The sequence below is a fragment of the Pteropus alecto genome, unplaced genomic scaffold (assembly GCF_000325575.1).
Source record: "Pteropus alecto unplaced genomic scaffold, ASM32557v1 scaffold3, whole genome shotgun sequence".
In the NCBI taxonomy this organism is placed as follows: Eukaryota; Metazoa; Chordata; class Mammalia; order Chiroptera; family Pteropodidae; genus Pteropus; species Pteropus alecto.
The window spans coordinates 45628550-45647069 of record NW_006442484.1 but is presented as its reverse complement, the minus strand read 5'-3'; the positions used below and the strand labels follow the sequence as shown (position 1 = coordinate 45647069).

Below are 18520 nucleotides of genomic sequence, written 5' to 3'. Positions count from 1 at the left end.
TCTAGATGAAGCATTGGATGATTTAAAATCCCAGAAGAAAAAAATAGTAAGTTAACTTTTATTTAAAGTTAATTTATATAAAACTAATAAATTAAAAAGTGAATCATTAATGTTTATATGTTGTAATGACTCTCTAAGATAGCATTTTAATGATGAAGCTAAGTTATGAATATTTTTGCTAGAAATTTAAAAAAATCTATGTTAGTTGGAAGCTGAGAAGTAAATAAATGAATCATTTTGGAGGACTAAATGAGGCAGAGGGGGGAAAAAAATGGGTGTCCAGATCGATTATTGATAAGGGCCATAAAAGGACCAAACATCTACATATGCTTGTTCTCAGGTTTTCTTAACATGATTAGGTTAGGAGAGAGAGAATCAAGAAGATTGGAGGTAAAAGACAAGTTTAACATGAAAAGGCTGAATAAAAGGGGAGAAAGATTTTTTTTCTTTGGTTTCTTCCATTTTCTATCAGGAACTCTCATTACTTGGGTAGCTAGGGCCAGTTAAATGCATCCTTTGTATGTGTTGGAAAGAGGGCCAAGAGTAAGAGAGGAAGGGCCCTAGATATTTAGAAGTTGATATATTATAGTCTTTAATAAGTGAACTGAACTTGGTTTTTGACTTGAATTCCCATATACTTTATTATATAATTATTTTAGAAGTATGAAAATGATCATTGATAGCATTATCATGTTATATGGAAATTTAGTGAAATTTAATTAGATGTAAATGATCAATGTATTTTAGTCTAACATGTAGTATGTTACAATTATACATGAAACTAATAAAAATTTTGAAGGTTAAGATTAATGTTAAAAATTATTCTGTGAATTGATAATAAAAGACACTGGCCTTAAGGATTTTAAGTACCTGAAAAATAAAGGAACTTTAATTCTGAAAGGATTTTTTATCTGTTTTGTTTGTTTGATGCTTCTTCAGTGTTCTGTGAGGTTATTTATCAAAATTGCATTAACATTTTTGATTGTCCTAAATTGGAGTATAGATATAGTTCCATTATATTGTATTATATTTCTGACATTATGTACATTATGGAGCAGCCAGAATTCAAGTGAGAAATCGTGATAGTTATCAGTAATATAGAAGTTGTGATATGATTTGTTTGGTTTGCTGATATGATAAAAAGAAGAGCTGGTAGTGGTGGTCAGAGCCAAGCCCTACTTGTACCAAAATGGAGAAATAGTAGTTAAAGTAGAAAAGACAAAGAAGAAATCAAAAGAAAAAAGAAAAAAAAAAAAACAAGAAAATAAAAAGTTCTAAGTGATGATAAGCTGTCACAATGTCAGTGGCATCACATCAGATAACAGAATCTTAGAGATCATATGATTAGGTAAAAACTCTCTATAGAGTAACATAACAAACTTGGAAAATTCTGTGAAAGGGTCAGCCTAGCTATTTACTTCTTTAATAGCCCTTGAAGGAATCACAACATAAAAGATGCTTCATCTAGGCCTGACAGTTGGGAAATTCAGTTCAGGGTTCAATAGTTATCTATATCTAAATGGTTCATGAAGCATTAGAATTACAGAATATTTCAGTATGCCATTTCTTTTGCAGTATGATTAAAGAAAACTATGTTGGCTGCTCTAACTCATTTTATTAATTAGGGAACACAATTTACATTGACTTGACTGTGGCTGGTTATAATACTGTTGCTACTGGGAACTAGTCTCTGGCCTTTATTGCTCAAGCCCTTAACAAAGCTGCTTTGTTTGAGTAGCTTTACACTTTGTTTAGAACAATAGGTGTTAAGGGTGAATTAGTAAGTAGCACAGTGCTAGCTAATGATTGTGCTGGTAATGAGAAGAAAAGAAGGGACAATACTTTAAGAATAAGCTAAATGTAATCAAAACTGATCTTTTAAAAAAACTTATTTGTTGATGTTTAAATTTAAATTCTACATTTATAGCTTAAAAATACTTTCATTGTTGAAATGCCTACAGGCAAAATAACTTAGTCTAAAATTATTCAACTCCTAAACCTTTTCTTTTGTTAACAAAATTAATACATTATACTTACTACTTGACATTTTATTAAAGGTGGTTTCCTTAGGTATACTTCTCTTCAATCTGAATAGATTTGTAATGAAATTTGTAATTCGTAAAAGTGTAATTTGTAACAATGAACATGAATTATCAATTGATTAAAAAGTTAAATTACTTAGAAAGGAAAATGAGTAACATCTTAACAATGTTTTAAATCTAAGAATTTAATGTATTTTCTTATTAAAATAAAGCTGGAATTAATTTTTAGTTATCTAAAAAACTCCCAAGTCTGGATGTGTATATTTTGCCACTCACATATTTTGTGATCTTAAAAAAAAAAACCTTTAAGTTTTAAAAAAACATCACTATTCAATAGATAATCCCTCTGAATAGGTAATCCATGAACATCCATCAAAGCAGTTCAAGGTCAAGATACAAAACATATGCGTCAAAATGGCCTCTGTAAGTGGTTTCATGAAAATGCTGTGCCTTTTCCAAAATAGTATTTCTATGTGGTAATTCTGGCATTTTTCAAGAAATTTAAGTTTTTTCAAATCCTGAGAAAAATAAGTTGAGAAAGTGGGAACATGGGAAAAAGTGTTATAATTCTCTGGGAATTAAAGCTTAGCAGCAGTTAACTACAAATGTTACTGGTTCAAAGGAATCCACTAATGTCAGTTGAAAGCAAGAGTGAGAAATGCTGACATGCTGAGCGGCAGGTTAATGTGGACATTTCTGGGAACAGGACAGGAGCATGTAGAAGAGAAATGGCACAGTCTAATTACAGTCAGTCAGTCTTGATTTTGTGGCCATGTTATAAGTATGTTTTATGTGCCTGTCATTAATGGTGAGTTGTTCTTACAAATAAATTATACACATAGTATACTTTTTACAAAATCCTGTGATGATATTTCATGACATAAATTTTGGGAGCAAAGAATATCCTTAAATTGGCAATTTCAGCATGTGATTCCATGTAGAGCTGTTAACCTCGTTAGACATTTCAAATGTTACATTTTTATATTACCCAATAATGTTTGCTGGCATTTTCCAGAGTTTGAGTATTCACCGTAAGCTACAGATCTTTGTAAATACTTTAACATAAGAAATGCAGAGAGAAAAGATGTGACTATTGTTATGAAATACTCCTGTATGAAATCAGAAAATGACATAAAATCTGAATTGGTAAAAACAATATTGATTTCAGCAGCAAAATCAAAATCAGGATAAACAGACAATATTTTCATCATTATAAAAGGATGAATTTAAATGATGCAACATGTACCTAATGTTCTGAATTTAAGATACTTTTGGGTATACTCTTAATAATTTGACCAAAGTCAGTGCAAAACAAAAGACAATTTTCTACATCTGAAATATTTGTCATGAAACAAAAATCATGAATATTGGGTAGGGCCATTAATGCTTTATATATTTTAAATTTTTATTTCAAGAATAATTATGAAATATTAAATATTTGTGGTTATCTTTCAAAATTAAAAAAATTGATGTTTATTTTATTGGTGTTCTTTTTTAGTGTTCTATATGATGAAATGTCTATACCAGGCAGAAATAATTGTTACATGTTATTAAAATATACTTGTCAAAATAATGTTGATTCCTAAAAAATAACTGACCATCTATTTATTATTCTTTTTTAAATAAACTCTGAAACTTTTAGTATAACCATGTCACAGAAAAATAATTTACTCTTTGTTATAGCATTCATTATTATTTAAAATATATGAAATTTTATGAAAATCAAAAGGAATTTAATTTAGGGAATTCTGAGAATCTGGTGTTTTACTCCTGAATCCTGGGATTAGGGTATTTGGAAACATTGCTGGCTTCAGACCCATTCTGAATAATTGAGATATCATTGAAGATTATGTGTTAGGTACTGTTGTAGATTCTTTCTCTTACATCATTATATTTAAATTGCACAACAGTGCTATGAAGAAAATCTTAATGTATCTGCTTTACAAAAGGAGAAACTGAGGCCAACAGACTTGCTTAAAGTCTTTCTAGCTTTGAACTCAGACCTTTTCTGACTTCACAGTTTCAAGTTTATGTTATTTCCACTGATCTAAATGAAGTAAATGATTTTATTTAAGATATTTACATGTACATAGACTTAAATATGAGTACTTGCTGAATGAGTTACCAGGAATTGCAATCATTTGATGAAGTGGCATTTTGGTTTTGAGTTTTGGGTGTTGTTTTAAAGATCCTGATTGTATATAATTATCTTTTTAAACCTAGCAATAGTCTTAGTTTAGAACTGTGTTGTCCAAATCAGTAGCCACTAACCCCATGTTGCTTTTTAAATTTACATTATTTAAAATGAAATAAAATTACAGTTCAGTTCTTCAGTTGCACAAGCAACATTTTAAGTGCTCATTTATCACACATGGCTTAGTGGCTACTGTATTATGCACATATAAACCATTTCCATCATTACATAAAGTTCTATTGCCACAGCACTGTTCTAAAACATCAAAAATTAATCTATAGAGATCAAGGATTCAGCTCTTTGATATTCTATGTAGATTATGTTATTTTGGGGATGTATTCTATCATGCCCCTTTTCTAGTCTTATTCTCAGTTTTTCCCCAACTCTACAGTGATATTACAAACATTTCCTTTAAATCAGAAACTTAAACTTGCTTGTTTTGAAAATTTATTATAATTTTGAAATAATTAGAAAAATGTTTTAATTTCAGTAAACTAAGGTTAATAAATCTTTCATCTAAGCCCTTCTTAAATGTTAAATTGAATTTTTAGTGAGGATCTATTAACTACTATTGTGGCAGCATATTTTTAACTGTATTTTTAATGGTAAATGTGCTCTGTCCTTTGGAATATGACATTTAATGAATCTAAGTGGCTATCAGTGGTCACTGGGAAGGAAAAGGTTCTGATCCAATTTTTGCAAAAGCATTTTATTCTGCACATTTGCTATTTGTCATGGCTGTGACTATCTCACACTGAAGTTAAACTTTTTCTGATATTGGACTGTAACTGCTAAATGATACTTTACTAGTGATTACTTTTAAAATTAAACCCATGTATTAAGCCATAAAGTGACTTGAGTGCATTGTAAATAAAATGCTATAATAATGAACTGTTTTAATTATAGTCCCTTAGTGTGAACATAGAACTAGGTAAAAATTTTGCTTAAATTTTTACTATGTTCAGATTTTTCCCTCTGAAGTTTGAATCTAAGTAAAAAAGGGGGAGCTTCAGCTTTTAAAGTCATTTGAGCAAATTCCATGGCTGTTCTCCCAGTTAGTGAGTTTTCACTGCATTTGCAGCAAGCTAATTGCTTCTGCTAATAAATAATCTAAAATCGATGCTGACAGCAGTTAATTGGCACAGAGATTTTATTTTGTAAAGCTCTTGGCTAACGACCTTCTTTAAATTAATAGCATTAAGTGCTATGAGGAAATAAATCTGAGGAATTGCCTGTCATTTGCTTGTCATGTCTAATAACTTCCAATAATGATGGCTGATAGATTTTTGCACATTCCATTATTGAAGTTGGTGCATGTAATTATTCTCCTCATTATATGTAAACAATTAGCAATATTTGGTATTTCCTTGCAGTAAAGCTGTTAAATATAAGTAACATATTAGAGGTTAGAAGTCATTTTAAAATCTGGATTTTAATTATTTGACTGTCAGAAGTCTTTTATGCTATCTGGATATATTATAGGCTGTTTATTTTAAGTCTTTCACTTGAACACTTTTTGAATAGGATTTATAAAATCAGTAATGTATGTGTTTTAAAATGTGACAATTTATGGAAATTTTCGTTCGCAGCTTGAAGAAGTTATGGAAAAAGAAACTTATAAAACGGCTAAATTAATTCTTGAAAGGTTTGATCCAGAATCAAAGAAAGCAAAGGTAAGTCTGTGATATCACTACTATTTTATTATAAACCGCACATTGTAATAGATCACTGTAGTAACATTATTATAATTGACAGGAATTTGAGCCGCCATCTGCTGGAGCAGCTGTAACTGCAAGACCTGGACAAGGTAAATAACTTTGTAGAAACTGCTGCTGCTGTTGGAAAGATCCATATTTACCCAAGTGAGTTCAAAAGTGTGATAGAGGTGTGTAAAAACTTATGTAGAATGCTTTTATGTTAATTTTTATTTGGTAATTTGGGATATGACTTGGAGTGATGGCATAAGTTTATTTCATTTTGATTTTGCATGATTATGTTGATAAAGGTATCTGTTAAGACCAAAAATATAAATGGTTTTCATCTTTGAAATCTAAGGAATTTCACCAATATTTTGTAAGGTTTTTTTCCCCCCTCCCCTTTAAATAAGGTTCTCTTGGAATATTTATTGTTACAAAAATTCTTACATTTTTATGATTTATTTTTGAGATAAATTTAATGAAGACTTTTGTCAAATATGAAGTTTCTTCTTAACACTTATTCAGGAAGAAAATAAAATAATTTAGAAATGAATGGAATTATGGCTATATAAATAACGTTAATGCTTTCTTTTTGAGGTTATGTTGCAAGATTATTAATGAAATCATCATTGTTATATCATTAAATATTATGTAACATTTAAAAAGTCATTATTTCAAATGGTACATAAACTTTTCCCAAGACTGGCATGTGAAAAGATATTTCTGAGTTTGCATTGGATTCTCTCTTTGTTCTTTTCTCTAGAATATAATAATATAATTTGTAAGACTTTTATTATAGAATATACTACTATTTTAATAAATTTAACATCTGTTCTTATAAATCTTCAGAATTATAGCTTGGTTAATAAAGCTAAGATGACATTTAGAATTTTGAGAAGTCAATTCTTTTATAAATATCCACAAAGACTATAGGTACAAAATAAAGCTGTAGTAATTTTAGGTTTTCTAATTGGCAGAGCTATGTGGGAAGAATCCTATCCTCTTCTATATTCCATAAATAGGATTTTGGTTTTTATTATTTTTTAAAATTTATTGAAGTGACATTGGTTAACAAAATTATATAAGTTTCAAGTGTACAGGTCAATAATATGTCATATGTATATTGCATTGTATGTTAAGCACCCAAAGTCAAATCTGGAACCATATGTTTGACCCCCCTTTACCCTTTTCTGCCTCCCTCCCTCGCCCCTTTCCCTCTGGTAACCACCAAACTGTTGTCTGTGTCTATGAGTTTTTGTTTGTTTGTCTTGTTCATTGGTTGCTTTCAGTTTTATATCCCACATATAAGTGAAATCAAAGTTTTCAACTTTTCTGTCTGAATTTTTTTGCTTGGCATGATAATCTCAAGATCCGTCCATGTTGTCACAGATGGCAGTATTTCATCTGTTCTTATAGCTGAGTAATATTCCATTATATATACGTACCACATCTTTATCCAATCATCTATCAAAGGACACCTTATTTGTTTCTATGTTTTAGCCACTGTGAATAATGTAAAAGTGAACAATGGGGTGCATATATCTTTATGAATAAATGTTTTCAAATTTTTAAGGTAGATACCCAGAAGAGGGATCGCTGAGTCATATGGTAATTCTATTCTTAATTTTTTGTGGAACCTCTATACTGTTTTCCATAGTGGCTGTACCAATTTGCATTCCCACAAGCAGTGTGTGAGGGCTCCTTTTTTCCCACAACTTCTCCAACATTTGTTTTGTTGATAATAGCCATTCTTATAGGTGTGAGGTTGTATATCATTGTGGTTTTGATTTGCATTTCCCTAATAGCTAGTGAAGTTGAGCATCAAAGACCTAAATATAAGACCTGAAACAGTAAATTGGATAGAAGAATACATAGGTTCTAAACTCATGGGCCTTGATTTTAGAGATTTTATGAATTTGACCTCAAAGGCAAGGAAGTAAACAGCAAAAATAAATGAATGGGACTATATCAAACTAAAAAGCTTCTGCACAGCAAAAGAAACCATCAACAAAACAAAGAGGCAACCAGCTGAATGGGAGAAGATATTTACAAACAATGCCTCCAATAAGGGGCTAATATCCAAAATATATAAGAATTTTGGATTTTAGAAATATTAGCCTGCGCTTTTGAAAAATGTAAAGTTTACATATGATTAAAATAGTTGATTACAGTGAGACTCCTACTTTAAATATCAGCTTAAATTTTCTACAATTTATATTTTCTAGTAATTATAACAAAGTTTTTTGGCCTATCGTTTAGGTTTCTATGATTTTTACAGTATTTGGTGTAACTGGTACTAACTTTTGAAAAATACTTTTTAGATAGCTTTAGGGAATATATTTTTTAATGTGATATTTTGCAGAAAGCTGTTATTTTTTAAAAATCTGTTTTTTTCTCTCATTAAAAAAGAACAGATGTATGATCCTCTTTACTAACATTCTTAAGTATTTATTAATATCTAGGCAACGTAAGTTACTTGAAAAAGCTAAACTTATCTTTCCTTAGAAACTTTGAAATCCAAATAAATTTTTTCCTTTTGATGTCATATCATAATTATAGAAAAACCATTGCTGGTCTCTCCACTTTGGATTCTTGTGGCATAACTTTTAGATATTCTTTTCTAGAGAATTAACATTTAACTATATTAGTGAATTTTTCATTTAAAAGAATGTATTAAATAACTCTTATGTGCAGGCACCATGGGGAATAAACAGATGATTATAATATGGTTTTTGACCCTAAGCTTATAACTTCTTTTTAAAAAATATTTCTTCTGGAGTGTACTATTTAGTATTCCTAGCTCTTCTAGGTCTATTGTAACTAATTGCTGTTTGGATTTTTTTCCTTTTTTTAAAAAATTATAAACTGTATTTCAACTTTATTCTACTTTTGAGAATTATAATTTAATTTTGTTGTTTAAATTAATCCTGTCAAATCTCTTTTAAGTTCTTCTTATTTTTATAGGTGGCTTTATCATATATTTTATTTATGCTCAAGTTCTGTTTCTACGTGTTTATGACAAACTATAGAAATGATCCCTGAAAGTATAGTCTTACGTTTCTATGCGTTTAAAATGAAGTCTTTTTCCTTTGCTTGAACCAACCTTCTCTTCCCCTTCCTTCTCTTCCCTGTTTTCTTCCTCTTTCTCTCCCTTTCTTTCATGCATTTCTGAACTTAGATAATAGCAAGGGGGAATAAAGTCCTAAAGAAGTATGTATGCACATATGTGGCACTTGAATAGCTGTACTCTCCAAATTGAATCTAATTATGTTGTCCTTATTTTACTAGATCTCTTGCATGGTTGTCAAACCAGAATTTTGATTCATGTGTAGTAGTTATTGTTCTTTTATTTTTTTTTACTTAGTTGTTAATGCTCTATGTTATAATGAGATTGATTATAGAATTTGAGAATAGTATTGTTTGATTTTGTTTTGGTTTTGTACTAAACGGAGTATTATATTTGCTGGACATGACTAACCTGACTGCCTCCCCATTTTTAATAGTCTTAATCTTTTAGAACATTTTTAGATTTATAGAAAAATTGCAAAGTAGGTACAAAGAATTACCATATATCCTTGTACAAAGTTTCCCCTCCTATTCACATCTTACGTTAACACAATACATTTGTTAAAATCAGTGAACCAATATTGACTCACTATTATTAACTTAAAGTCTATAGTTTATTCAGATTTTCTTAGTTTTTACCTAATATTCTTTTTCTGTTTAAAATCTCATCCAGGATATCACACTATATTTAGTTGTCATGTCTTCTTAGGCTTCTTTTGGCTATGCCAGTTTCTTAGACTTTCCTTGTTTATGATAACCTTGACAATTTAGCCCTGACTCCTTTTTATAAGGAATTTTTTTCAGTGGATGTTAAATCTTAGAAAATCAGTGTCATCATTTGATATGGAGGAATAAATAAACATGAAAAGTAGGTGTATGTATAAATATACAGATATACATTAAATACATATATACATTAAATAGAATGATATGGTACTTAGACACTTAGCATTTATTCTAGTTCTGTAGAAATCATGGACTGAGAGATGAAAAGCCTTAATGCCATTTCTAGATTATAAAGTAATAAAGTTTGGATTTAATGAAAAATGGAATTTGTCACAGTGTAAATTCTTGAATAGCTTTTATAGGATAAATAAATCCAGATATTTGGGGATGTTAAAAAATTAAATTTTTGTTAAAGGTTTAATTGATATATAAGATTAAATTTGACTTCTGTGTTCTAATTTCTGATTTATTCATTTTTCTTCCAATAATGTTTACAGTGTGTGTGCTATCTTCCAGTTATTGTTTTAGGCCCTGGGGACATAGTAGTGAACAAAACAGACAAAAACCAAAACAAAACACCTCTCTCCTTTTGTATGTATGTGTAGGAAAGAGACAGTTAAAAATTATATGTAAATATATGTACACACATTCATATACATAAATGTGTGTATATATATTTAGATGGAGGAAAATAAAGACAAGCTGGTGAGTAGGGAGTGCCTTGAGTGAGGATGGGTTGAAGTTTCAAATAGGGTTGTCAGGGAAGGCCACATTGATAAGGTGGCATTTGATCAAACACACGAAAGAAGCAAGGGAATGAACCAGGCAGATATCTGAGGAAAGAACATTCCAGACAGAAGAATCAGTGAGTTCAAAGACTTGAGTGGAGAGCATGCCCAGATTATTCTAGAGATAGCAAGGAGGCCAATATGGTAGTAAAGGATCATATCATATGGGGTCTTACAGAATGTAGATCATTATAAGAACTTTAGTTTTTAATGATTTAAATTTTTTTGTGTGTGTGTTGAACATAGGATAGACATGGTCAACATTGTGTTTTAAAAGGAAGGTTACTGTGTTTAACTTGCAAAGGAAGCAAAGGTGGAAGCAACGAGACTTTAGAAAGCTATTGCTTTAATCTAGGAAAGCACTGATGGTGGCGTGGACCTTGGTTTAGTAACATTGGAGGTGGTTTAAGAAATAGTCCAAGTTTGCCTATTTTGAAGGTGGAAGATTTCTTGATTGATTGAATATGGTGTCAGAGAAGGAGGAGTCAGAGCAGACCTCAAGATTTTGGCCTGAGTAACTGGGAAGATAGAGTTGTCATTTATTGGGATGGTAGAAATTGTAAGAGGAACACTTTTTAGAGGGGGGTTGAGATGAGGTGGTGAAGAACCAGGTTTGATTTTGGACATGTATATTTGAGATGCTTATTAGACAGACATCCAAGTAGAGATTTTAAGGAAGCAGTTGAGTATGAGTCTGGTAAATAAGAATTATCTGGGCTGGAGATATAAATTTGGGTGTCATCAATATGTGGATGATATTAAAACCATGAAACTGGATGAGATTACCAAGGATTTAAATGTGGAGAAAGAAAAGGGCCAAGGCTGCTTTAGGGTACTTTAATATGGAGATGTTGAGAGTAATGAAGAGGAACCAGGAAAAGAAAATGGGTAAGAAGGAGTCAGTGAGATATGAAACCCAGGAGAGTATGGAGTCCTGGACACTAATTGAAGACAGTGTTTCAAGGTAGTAATCATCTCTGACAAAAACTGCTGCCAGGTAAGTTGAGGGTTGAGAATTTACCATTGATTTTAGCAATGTTGAGGTCCTCGGTAACCTTGAAAAGAACAGGTTTGGTGGAAGAATGGGGACAAGCCTGATTAGAGTGAGTTTAAGGAAGTATGGGAATAGAGAAGTTGGAGACATGACAAGGGACAATTTTTTTGAGAAAAGGGAGTGGAAAAATGGATAGCTTTTTATGTGTGAGTGAACATGCTATATGAAAGAAATGATAGCATGTTTGTGTGCTACTGGGAATGGCCTAGAAGATAGACTAATTGATGATGGAGAAAGTGGGGACAGTTGATGGCGAACTAATCATGAGGAGGCATGAAGGAATGAGATTTAGGGTACAAGTGTACAGTTTATCTATAGTAAGGAGGGAAGACAGAGATCATAGATATCAGTAGGTAGTGGGGATTTTCGTCTAGTACTATCTTTTTTCTTAATAAGAGTGAGGTTGGGGAAGATGTTGGGGTCCTAAAGAGAAGGTATAAAATAATTCTCTAGGAGAGTGAGAGAGTAAATGGGTTAGGAAAATATGGGAATGCCAGGGGACACTAACATCCACTTAAGAGTTAATGGTCATAAATAAAAAGCATGGGTGTTTGTGTTTTCTCGTTTTGTGTAGCTGTATGGGTATGGTGTAGGCAGAGAGTTGGTTTTAACCAGGGCTGGGGTTTTGCCTAATGGATTTGATAAAGTGATAAAGAGATAGGGAGGTGGAGTTGTATACAAGGGGGTGATTGTAACAATGTATTATGGAATTTAAGATGATTATGAGGGAAATAAAGACATGACAGGGGGATGATGGACAGTTAAAATGTGCTGGTAGTATTAATAAAGGTGTCTGCAAACTATAGCCTACAAATCTGGGCCAAGGTCTGTTTTATATGGCTCTTGAGCTTAGAATTGGTTTTACACTTTGAAAGTGTTCTAAAAAATAACAAAGAATAAGAATATGCAACAGAAATCATGTGGTTGGCAAAGCTTAAAATATTTACTATTTGATCCTTTACAAAAAAAGTTTGCTGATTCCTTTAATATTTGATGGATTGCAAATCCCCTTGGAGCTGAAAGAATAATAGAGGTAATATGCTGGAAGATAGGTGTGGTTTGAGAGTGGGGTGCTTGAACTTGAGAACGGTGCAGTTATCCTTAATGGCAAGGATAGAAGACTAGATTATGTCTGTAGGAGTGAATGACTGAAGTAGGGAGGCTGATAAAATTATTGGAGGATGCCATCTGATAGCTAAAATAAATTCTTAACAGACCTTTCTTATTTATTTTAAAAAGAAGCCACCTATACATTTTCTTTTACCTTTTACTTTTACATAACACTAATAAAATTAACAAATGTCAGTTGTATCCTGCTACAGCTAAATTTGAAATCAGTAGGTATTGCAGAAAATTTCATGGCTCTAGCAAATGGATTACTTTTTATTTAAGAAGATTTTAAGAGTTTACTCAGTTGCGTTCCGTGGGATTTATGGAAGATTAAAGTAGAAATCTTTAATTAATTTTGATCTTGATAGCAAATGGAATGGTACTTCATATTGTGATGTTTTCTTTTTTGGGGGGGGCGGGGAGGGTTGTACATTTGATTAAGAAAATCTAGAAAACATAAAATAGTAAATTCACTTTTTTGGGTGTTCTTTACTTAAGTGTTGTACTTATATTGTTACCATTATCTCTTGTGTAACAAACCAGCCTGAAACTAATTGGCTTAAAACAATATTCTTTATTTTGCTTATGGATTTGCAATTTTGGCAAGATTTGGTAGAGACAGCCCATCCCTGCTTCATGTCAGCTGGAGCTATGTGATTGGGGCTGGAGGATCTGCTACCAAGATGGCTTACTCACATGGCTGACAAGTTGGTGCTGGCTGTTGGTTTGTCTCCATATGGACTTTTCTAATGGGATCACTTGGGTATGCTCCTAACATGGTGGCTGGGTTCTATGAGCAAGCAGTCCAAGAGACAGAAAGTAGTCCTACAAAATGGCCCACCTATATTCTTGTGGTCAAACAGTAACAGAACACAGATTCAAGGGAGGGGACATATACATCATCTTTCCCCCATTTGATGGGAGGCAAATAAAAGAATTTTGGACTCTTATTTTAAAACTGCCATCTGAACTTTAATGCAGGTAATAAAGACATTTCTATCCCCATCTACTTTCGGTGTTCATCTTAAATGCCACCATTACCATGAACACATCGCTGAGTTTAATCTCTTCCTTCTTAGACCCTCCTTGGTACTTTGTTGGTTCCTTTTTTATAATACTAACATGAATGTATTTTGTAATGTATTATATTTGCTTGCCACCTCTATATGCAGTGCTGAATCCCATTCAGTAATGCCTTACTCATAATGGTTGCTTAATAAATGAGTTGAGTTAAAGGAAATAAAAGGAAACTTTTTTTAGAATTCATGAATTTTGTTCAAATGTAAAGTGTAATTTACCAAATGAGACCTTGGTGAATTGCAAGGTGCACATTGTTTAAAGCCGAGAGAGGTAGGAGACAAATTAGAATAGAAATAAATTATCAAGGTCATGAAAAAAAGTAAATGTTGAGATAAAGGACTATAAAGCAAAATGTAATGTTAATTTAAAAAACAATAACAAAAAAAGTAAACTAAAGGCTGGCAAGTGGTATATATAATTAGTAAATTTTCTGCTTGAAGATAGCTTTTTTTTTGGTCTCCTGAAGTTAGGCTGAAATTCTCGGTGCAGCAGGCAACGCAGATTCAACTGATTAACAATTTTAATTTCATCTGCAACCTTAATTCCCCTTTCATGAAACATAACATATTTATAGGTTCTGGGGATGAGGAAGTGCCTCCTATACCATGTAAGTTGGGTAATAGGCAATTGGAAATTTGATATTGAAATGGAGGAAGAAAGTGAATTTGTTTCTTCGACTTTTATTAAGCTCATATTTTGTGCCAGTTATGTTGCTACATTTTGGGCTACAAAGATGTAATTCCTGCCTGTTAGCTCTTGGTTAAAAATGGGTGTGTACATGTAAATAATTTTAGCATACTAAAGACCACAATGAAGGTAAGCATGAATCACAAGTATTATAAATTTTAATAATGATTTGCTTTTAGAACACACCTGAAGAAAGGACTCTCTAGGTCTACTTCACATGCAAAGACAAGAAGAGAGAAATAATTTGGTACCTTGAGGGACTGCAAAAGTACTGTATGCCTGAAAAAGGGTGGTAGGGTTTAGGTGGTAGAGTTTATGAAGGATTTTGTATGAAAGATTATGGAATTTGGGACTTTATTTTATAGGCAACATGGAAAGCCACTGGAGGCTTTGCATTTTAGATCAATTTTGCATTTTAGAAAGAACACTTTTTTTTTTCTTGTAATGTGGAAAATGCATTGGAAAGAGCAAGGCTGAAGACATGATCAGTTAGTATAGCATCTAACATAGGTAAGAGGTAAAGTCCTGTACTAGATAAAGTTGTTGAAAAAGGACAAGATGTAAGAGAATTTAGATTTAAGAGTAGAGTGACAACACTATGGCAGATTTGGAAAGTGGTGAGTGGGAGGAGTCAAGATATGGCCTAAATTTTTCACTTGGGTAACTGGTTAGATGTCAGTGTTTTAAGCAAGATAAGGAACCTAAGAATTGGAGTAGTATGTTTATGTAGAAGATAATGAATTTGCCCTGGGATCTGTTGAGTGGGAATTGCATCCAGGTGGTGCGGCTTATAGGCATTTGATCATTTCATATGGAGCTCAGGAAAAAGGTAGCGGTTAGATATAGATTAGGAATCATTGGGAAATATAGGTAACAGTTATTGAAACTATGGAACTGAGTGAAATTGCCCAGGGAGAGAAAATAAAGAGTACCTATTGCAGAATCCCAGGGAACATTAACATGTAAGGGTAGATGGAGAAAAAAGAGCCCAGGAAAAAGACAGAATGATCAGAGTTAAAAGCAGAACTAAACTGGCATCTAAAAAAGTTGAAGTGTTGTAGAGATGGCATCCACTATCATAGTCTACAAGGCATCAAGTAAGTAGAAGACAAATGAGACCATTGCATCTGATAGGTTGTGTAACAAAGCGAAGGCGTTATAAAAACCGGGGTTTGAATTCTGGCTCCATCTCTTATTTACTGTGAGACTTTTTGGCTACTAATCTTCTGAGCTTTGGTTTCTTCTTTTGAAAACTGAGGATAGGAGTTATCTCAAAGAGTTGGTCTAAATATTGATGAAACTAATAAACTTACATAAAATGCCTGGTATACTTCCTAGCAGTTAATAGGGATTTGATAAAGAGCAGCTATGCTAATAATAATGATGGTAATGTAACCAAAACAAGAGTACAAGAACCAGATTGTGTTGTGTTGAAGAGTAAAATGTTGGGGAAGTTTTTCTCTTTTAAAAAAGCTTTGCCTCTATGGGAAGGAAAATGTTACAGAGTCATTTTTGTTAATAAAAAGTCATCAACCTAATGAGAAAACAATTTTAGTAGAGAAGTAGGGCAGAAACTGTATTTAAAGGAGCTGAGTATGAGTAGACTGTGAAAAAGATGATACAGTGAATGTAGAATTTAGAAAATTATGAAAGTAAGAGATGTTGGATGCATGGTCTTTATTATTTTGGTTATTTAAAGGAATTATATTGATATAAATTTAAACATACAAATGAACATAAGTTGAAAAATATGAACACTCCTGAAGATATATCCCCATACCTCACCTAATTACATCTCGTAATCATGCTTATAAAGAGCCAAATTCACCCTAAGTTTAAGTCTCCATATCTGCAAATGTGAGTCGTTCAGATTTAAAGATTTTTTTCTCATAACTAAAATTTATTGAAATTTTTTCTTACGAGGCTAAGAACTGGACACAGTAGTTCAGAAAGCCTTTGACCAGTGCTAGGAAAAAATATGAGGATTGTGTTTGTGGTTCTGCTAATACTCTTTAAATAAATTTGAAACTCAGAGTGTATAAAAGACTTTTTAGTTCACATAAGAACAGGTGGTATCTGCTAAGATGAAAATCCAGGTCTCCTAACTGTTGTATGGTGTTCTTCCTACTACAGCTTAAGACTAGAACAAAGATAAAACTTTCTACCAGTATGTAGAGAAAGAGGATTTAAAAATCTGATAAATTAAGAGAATTATTTGTATTATAGGTCATCTCAAGAGTTTTTTAATAGAAAGCTAGCGTTACAGATTTAAGTTTTTATATAAATTGTCAAGTTACACATTTAAATAAGTTTACAAATAGCTTTAGGAAAACATTTAACTTGTAAATTAACATCTGTATTTTATTTTAATAATTGATTCAGAAGTTCTGGATTGCTTAGCTTTTGATTGTTGTAATCTCTGGAACTTTTAGATTTATACTACTTATACTAGTTATTGCTTATTAAGTACTTTTCCTTGTCCTCTGACTCAGTTCTTTGCATCGGTGATCTCATTTAATCTTTACAAAAGCATAAGAGGTAAAAATTCTCATTATTGTTATTAACTTGGAAAAGGCTGCATGCACATCTAATAAAAAGGGTGGAGCAAAATTTAAATCAAGACTGTTTAATCTCAGAAACTATGATTTAGCAACTATCTTGTTTTATCTTTATTTTACAGTTTATTTTAAAAGTTTCTTCCTTTTGTTTATCATAATATAGTAGTTTTAAATCTTATTTTGTTTGCTTCATTTGGAGTTTAAAAATATAGACATGTTCTCATATTCAGTGAGCATGATTTTTATCAAAGTTTTAATCAAAAAATGAGTGTTGATAAAGATGTTAAAACATCTTCCAGTCAAGAACTGACTTTATGGAACACTCCTTATGATACTTCACCAGATTGATAGGCATGCTTGGTAAATCTTTTTTGAGAGATGTTGTTTTACATTTAAATGAAGGAAAAGTTCAATATAACCAGTATGACTGCTTTGATGAGTACTAGAAACTTTTTAGAGTAAATTATAAGGCATTTGTGAATGGCAATTGTTAGCTAATGGTTGAGAAATTTTAGGTATTTTAAATTGAGATTACCAGAATATTTCATAACACTTTACCAAATATAGATTGGGACTGTATCACTATTTTTAACTATTGATATTGTAACTCTTTGTTACTTGCTTTTCCTTTGGAAATGGTGAAACTCTTTTTTTCTTTTTCCTAACTCTTCCATATCATTTTTTCCCCTTTGTCTGCCTAAATTTAAAATTAGAAATTATTAAGCCAAGTCTCTTTTATGGAATGCTAGACATGGTGTTCTTTGCTTACTAGTTAGTTACAGGCTTCTCCTTTCAGTAGCACATTAGGAGAGATGTTAAAAGAATGCTTTGGTTAATTTTCACAGGGTAAATGCACATTCAGAGGAAGCAGTCTCAAGCCTTTGTTCAAGAAGTGAAAGGATAATAGCTACTTTTAATATAGTCTAATAAATGTTAAACTTTTATTTATCTATAATAAACAACTATGTTACTCTTTTATGTAGGAAAAAACTTATCTGGAAGAAAATGTTATTTATTTATTTTTTTGTTTGCAGTTTTTTATTTTACTTTATTATTAGCTTCAAGTATACAGTACATTGGTTAGACATTTATATATAGTTTATGAGATCCCCCTGATTACTTTATCTTCCCTCTGGCTACACATAGCCATTACATTACTGCTGACTGCATTCCCTATGCCATGCTTCCTATTCCAGTGATCATCTATCAACTACTAGTTTGTACTTCTTTAACCCTTCACCACTTTTCCCCACCTCTCCCCCCACAACCCCTCTGGCCGTCACCAGATTGTCTATATTTGTGAGTCTGGAAAATGTCATTTTTTGAGTTATGTTTTACCTGAAAATTGACTAAAAAAATTATTTACAATATTCGATGCCTTGTTATTTTAAATTAATTTAAATGATCCAATCTTAACATAATTTCATTGATCTTGGTACCTTTTGTAGCATTTAATGGCTTTCCTAATGTGTAACTACCTTTAAGGTGTTCCTTGTGAGTTCTTTGTGATCATTAAGG

The 18520-nt window shown here is 31.8% G+C and overlaps 1 protein-coding gene across 4 annotated transcripts in view; it reads left to right on the top strand.

Annotated features, from left to right (window-relative positions):
- The window catches only part of LNPK (lunapark, ER junction formation factor), a 61549-nt gene that overhangs the window by 25410 nt on the left and 17619 nt on the right, over positions 1-18520 (top strand). For all 4 annotated transcript variants that reach the window (XM_006921225.3, XM_015596744.2, XM_025039367.1 and 1 more), the window contains 3 exons: positions 6-46; positions 5826-5909; positions 5992-6043. In XM_006921225.3, the coding sequence (XP_006921287.1) occupies positions 6-46; positions 5826-5909; positions 5992-6043 (177 nt within the window). The remainder of the gene's footprint in view (positions 1-5; positions 47-5825; positions 5910-5991; positions 6044-18520) is intronic.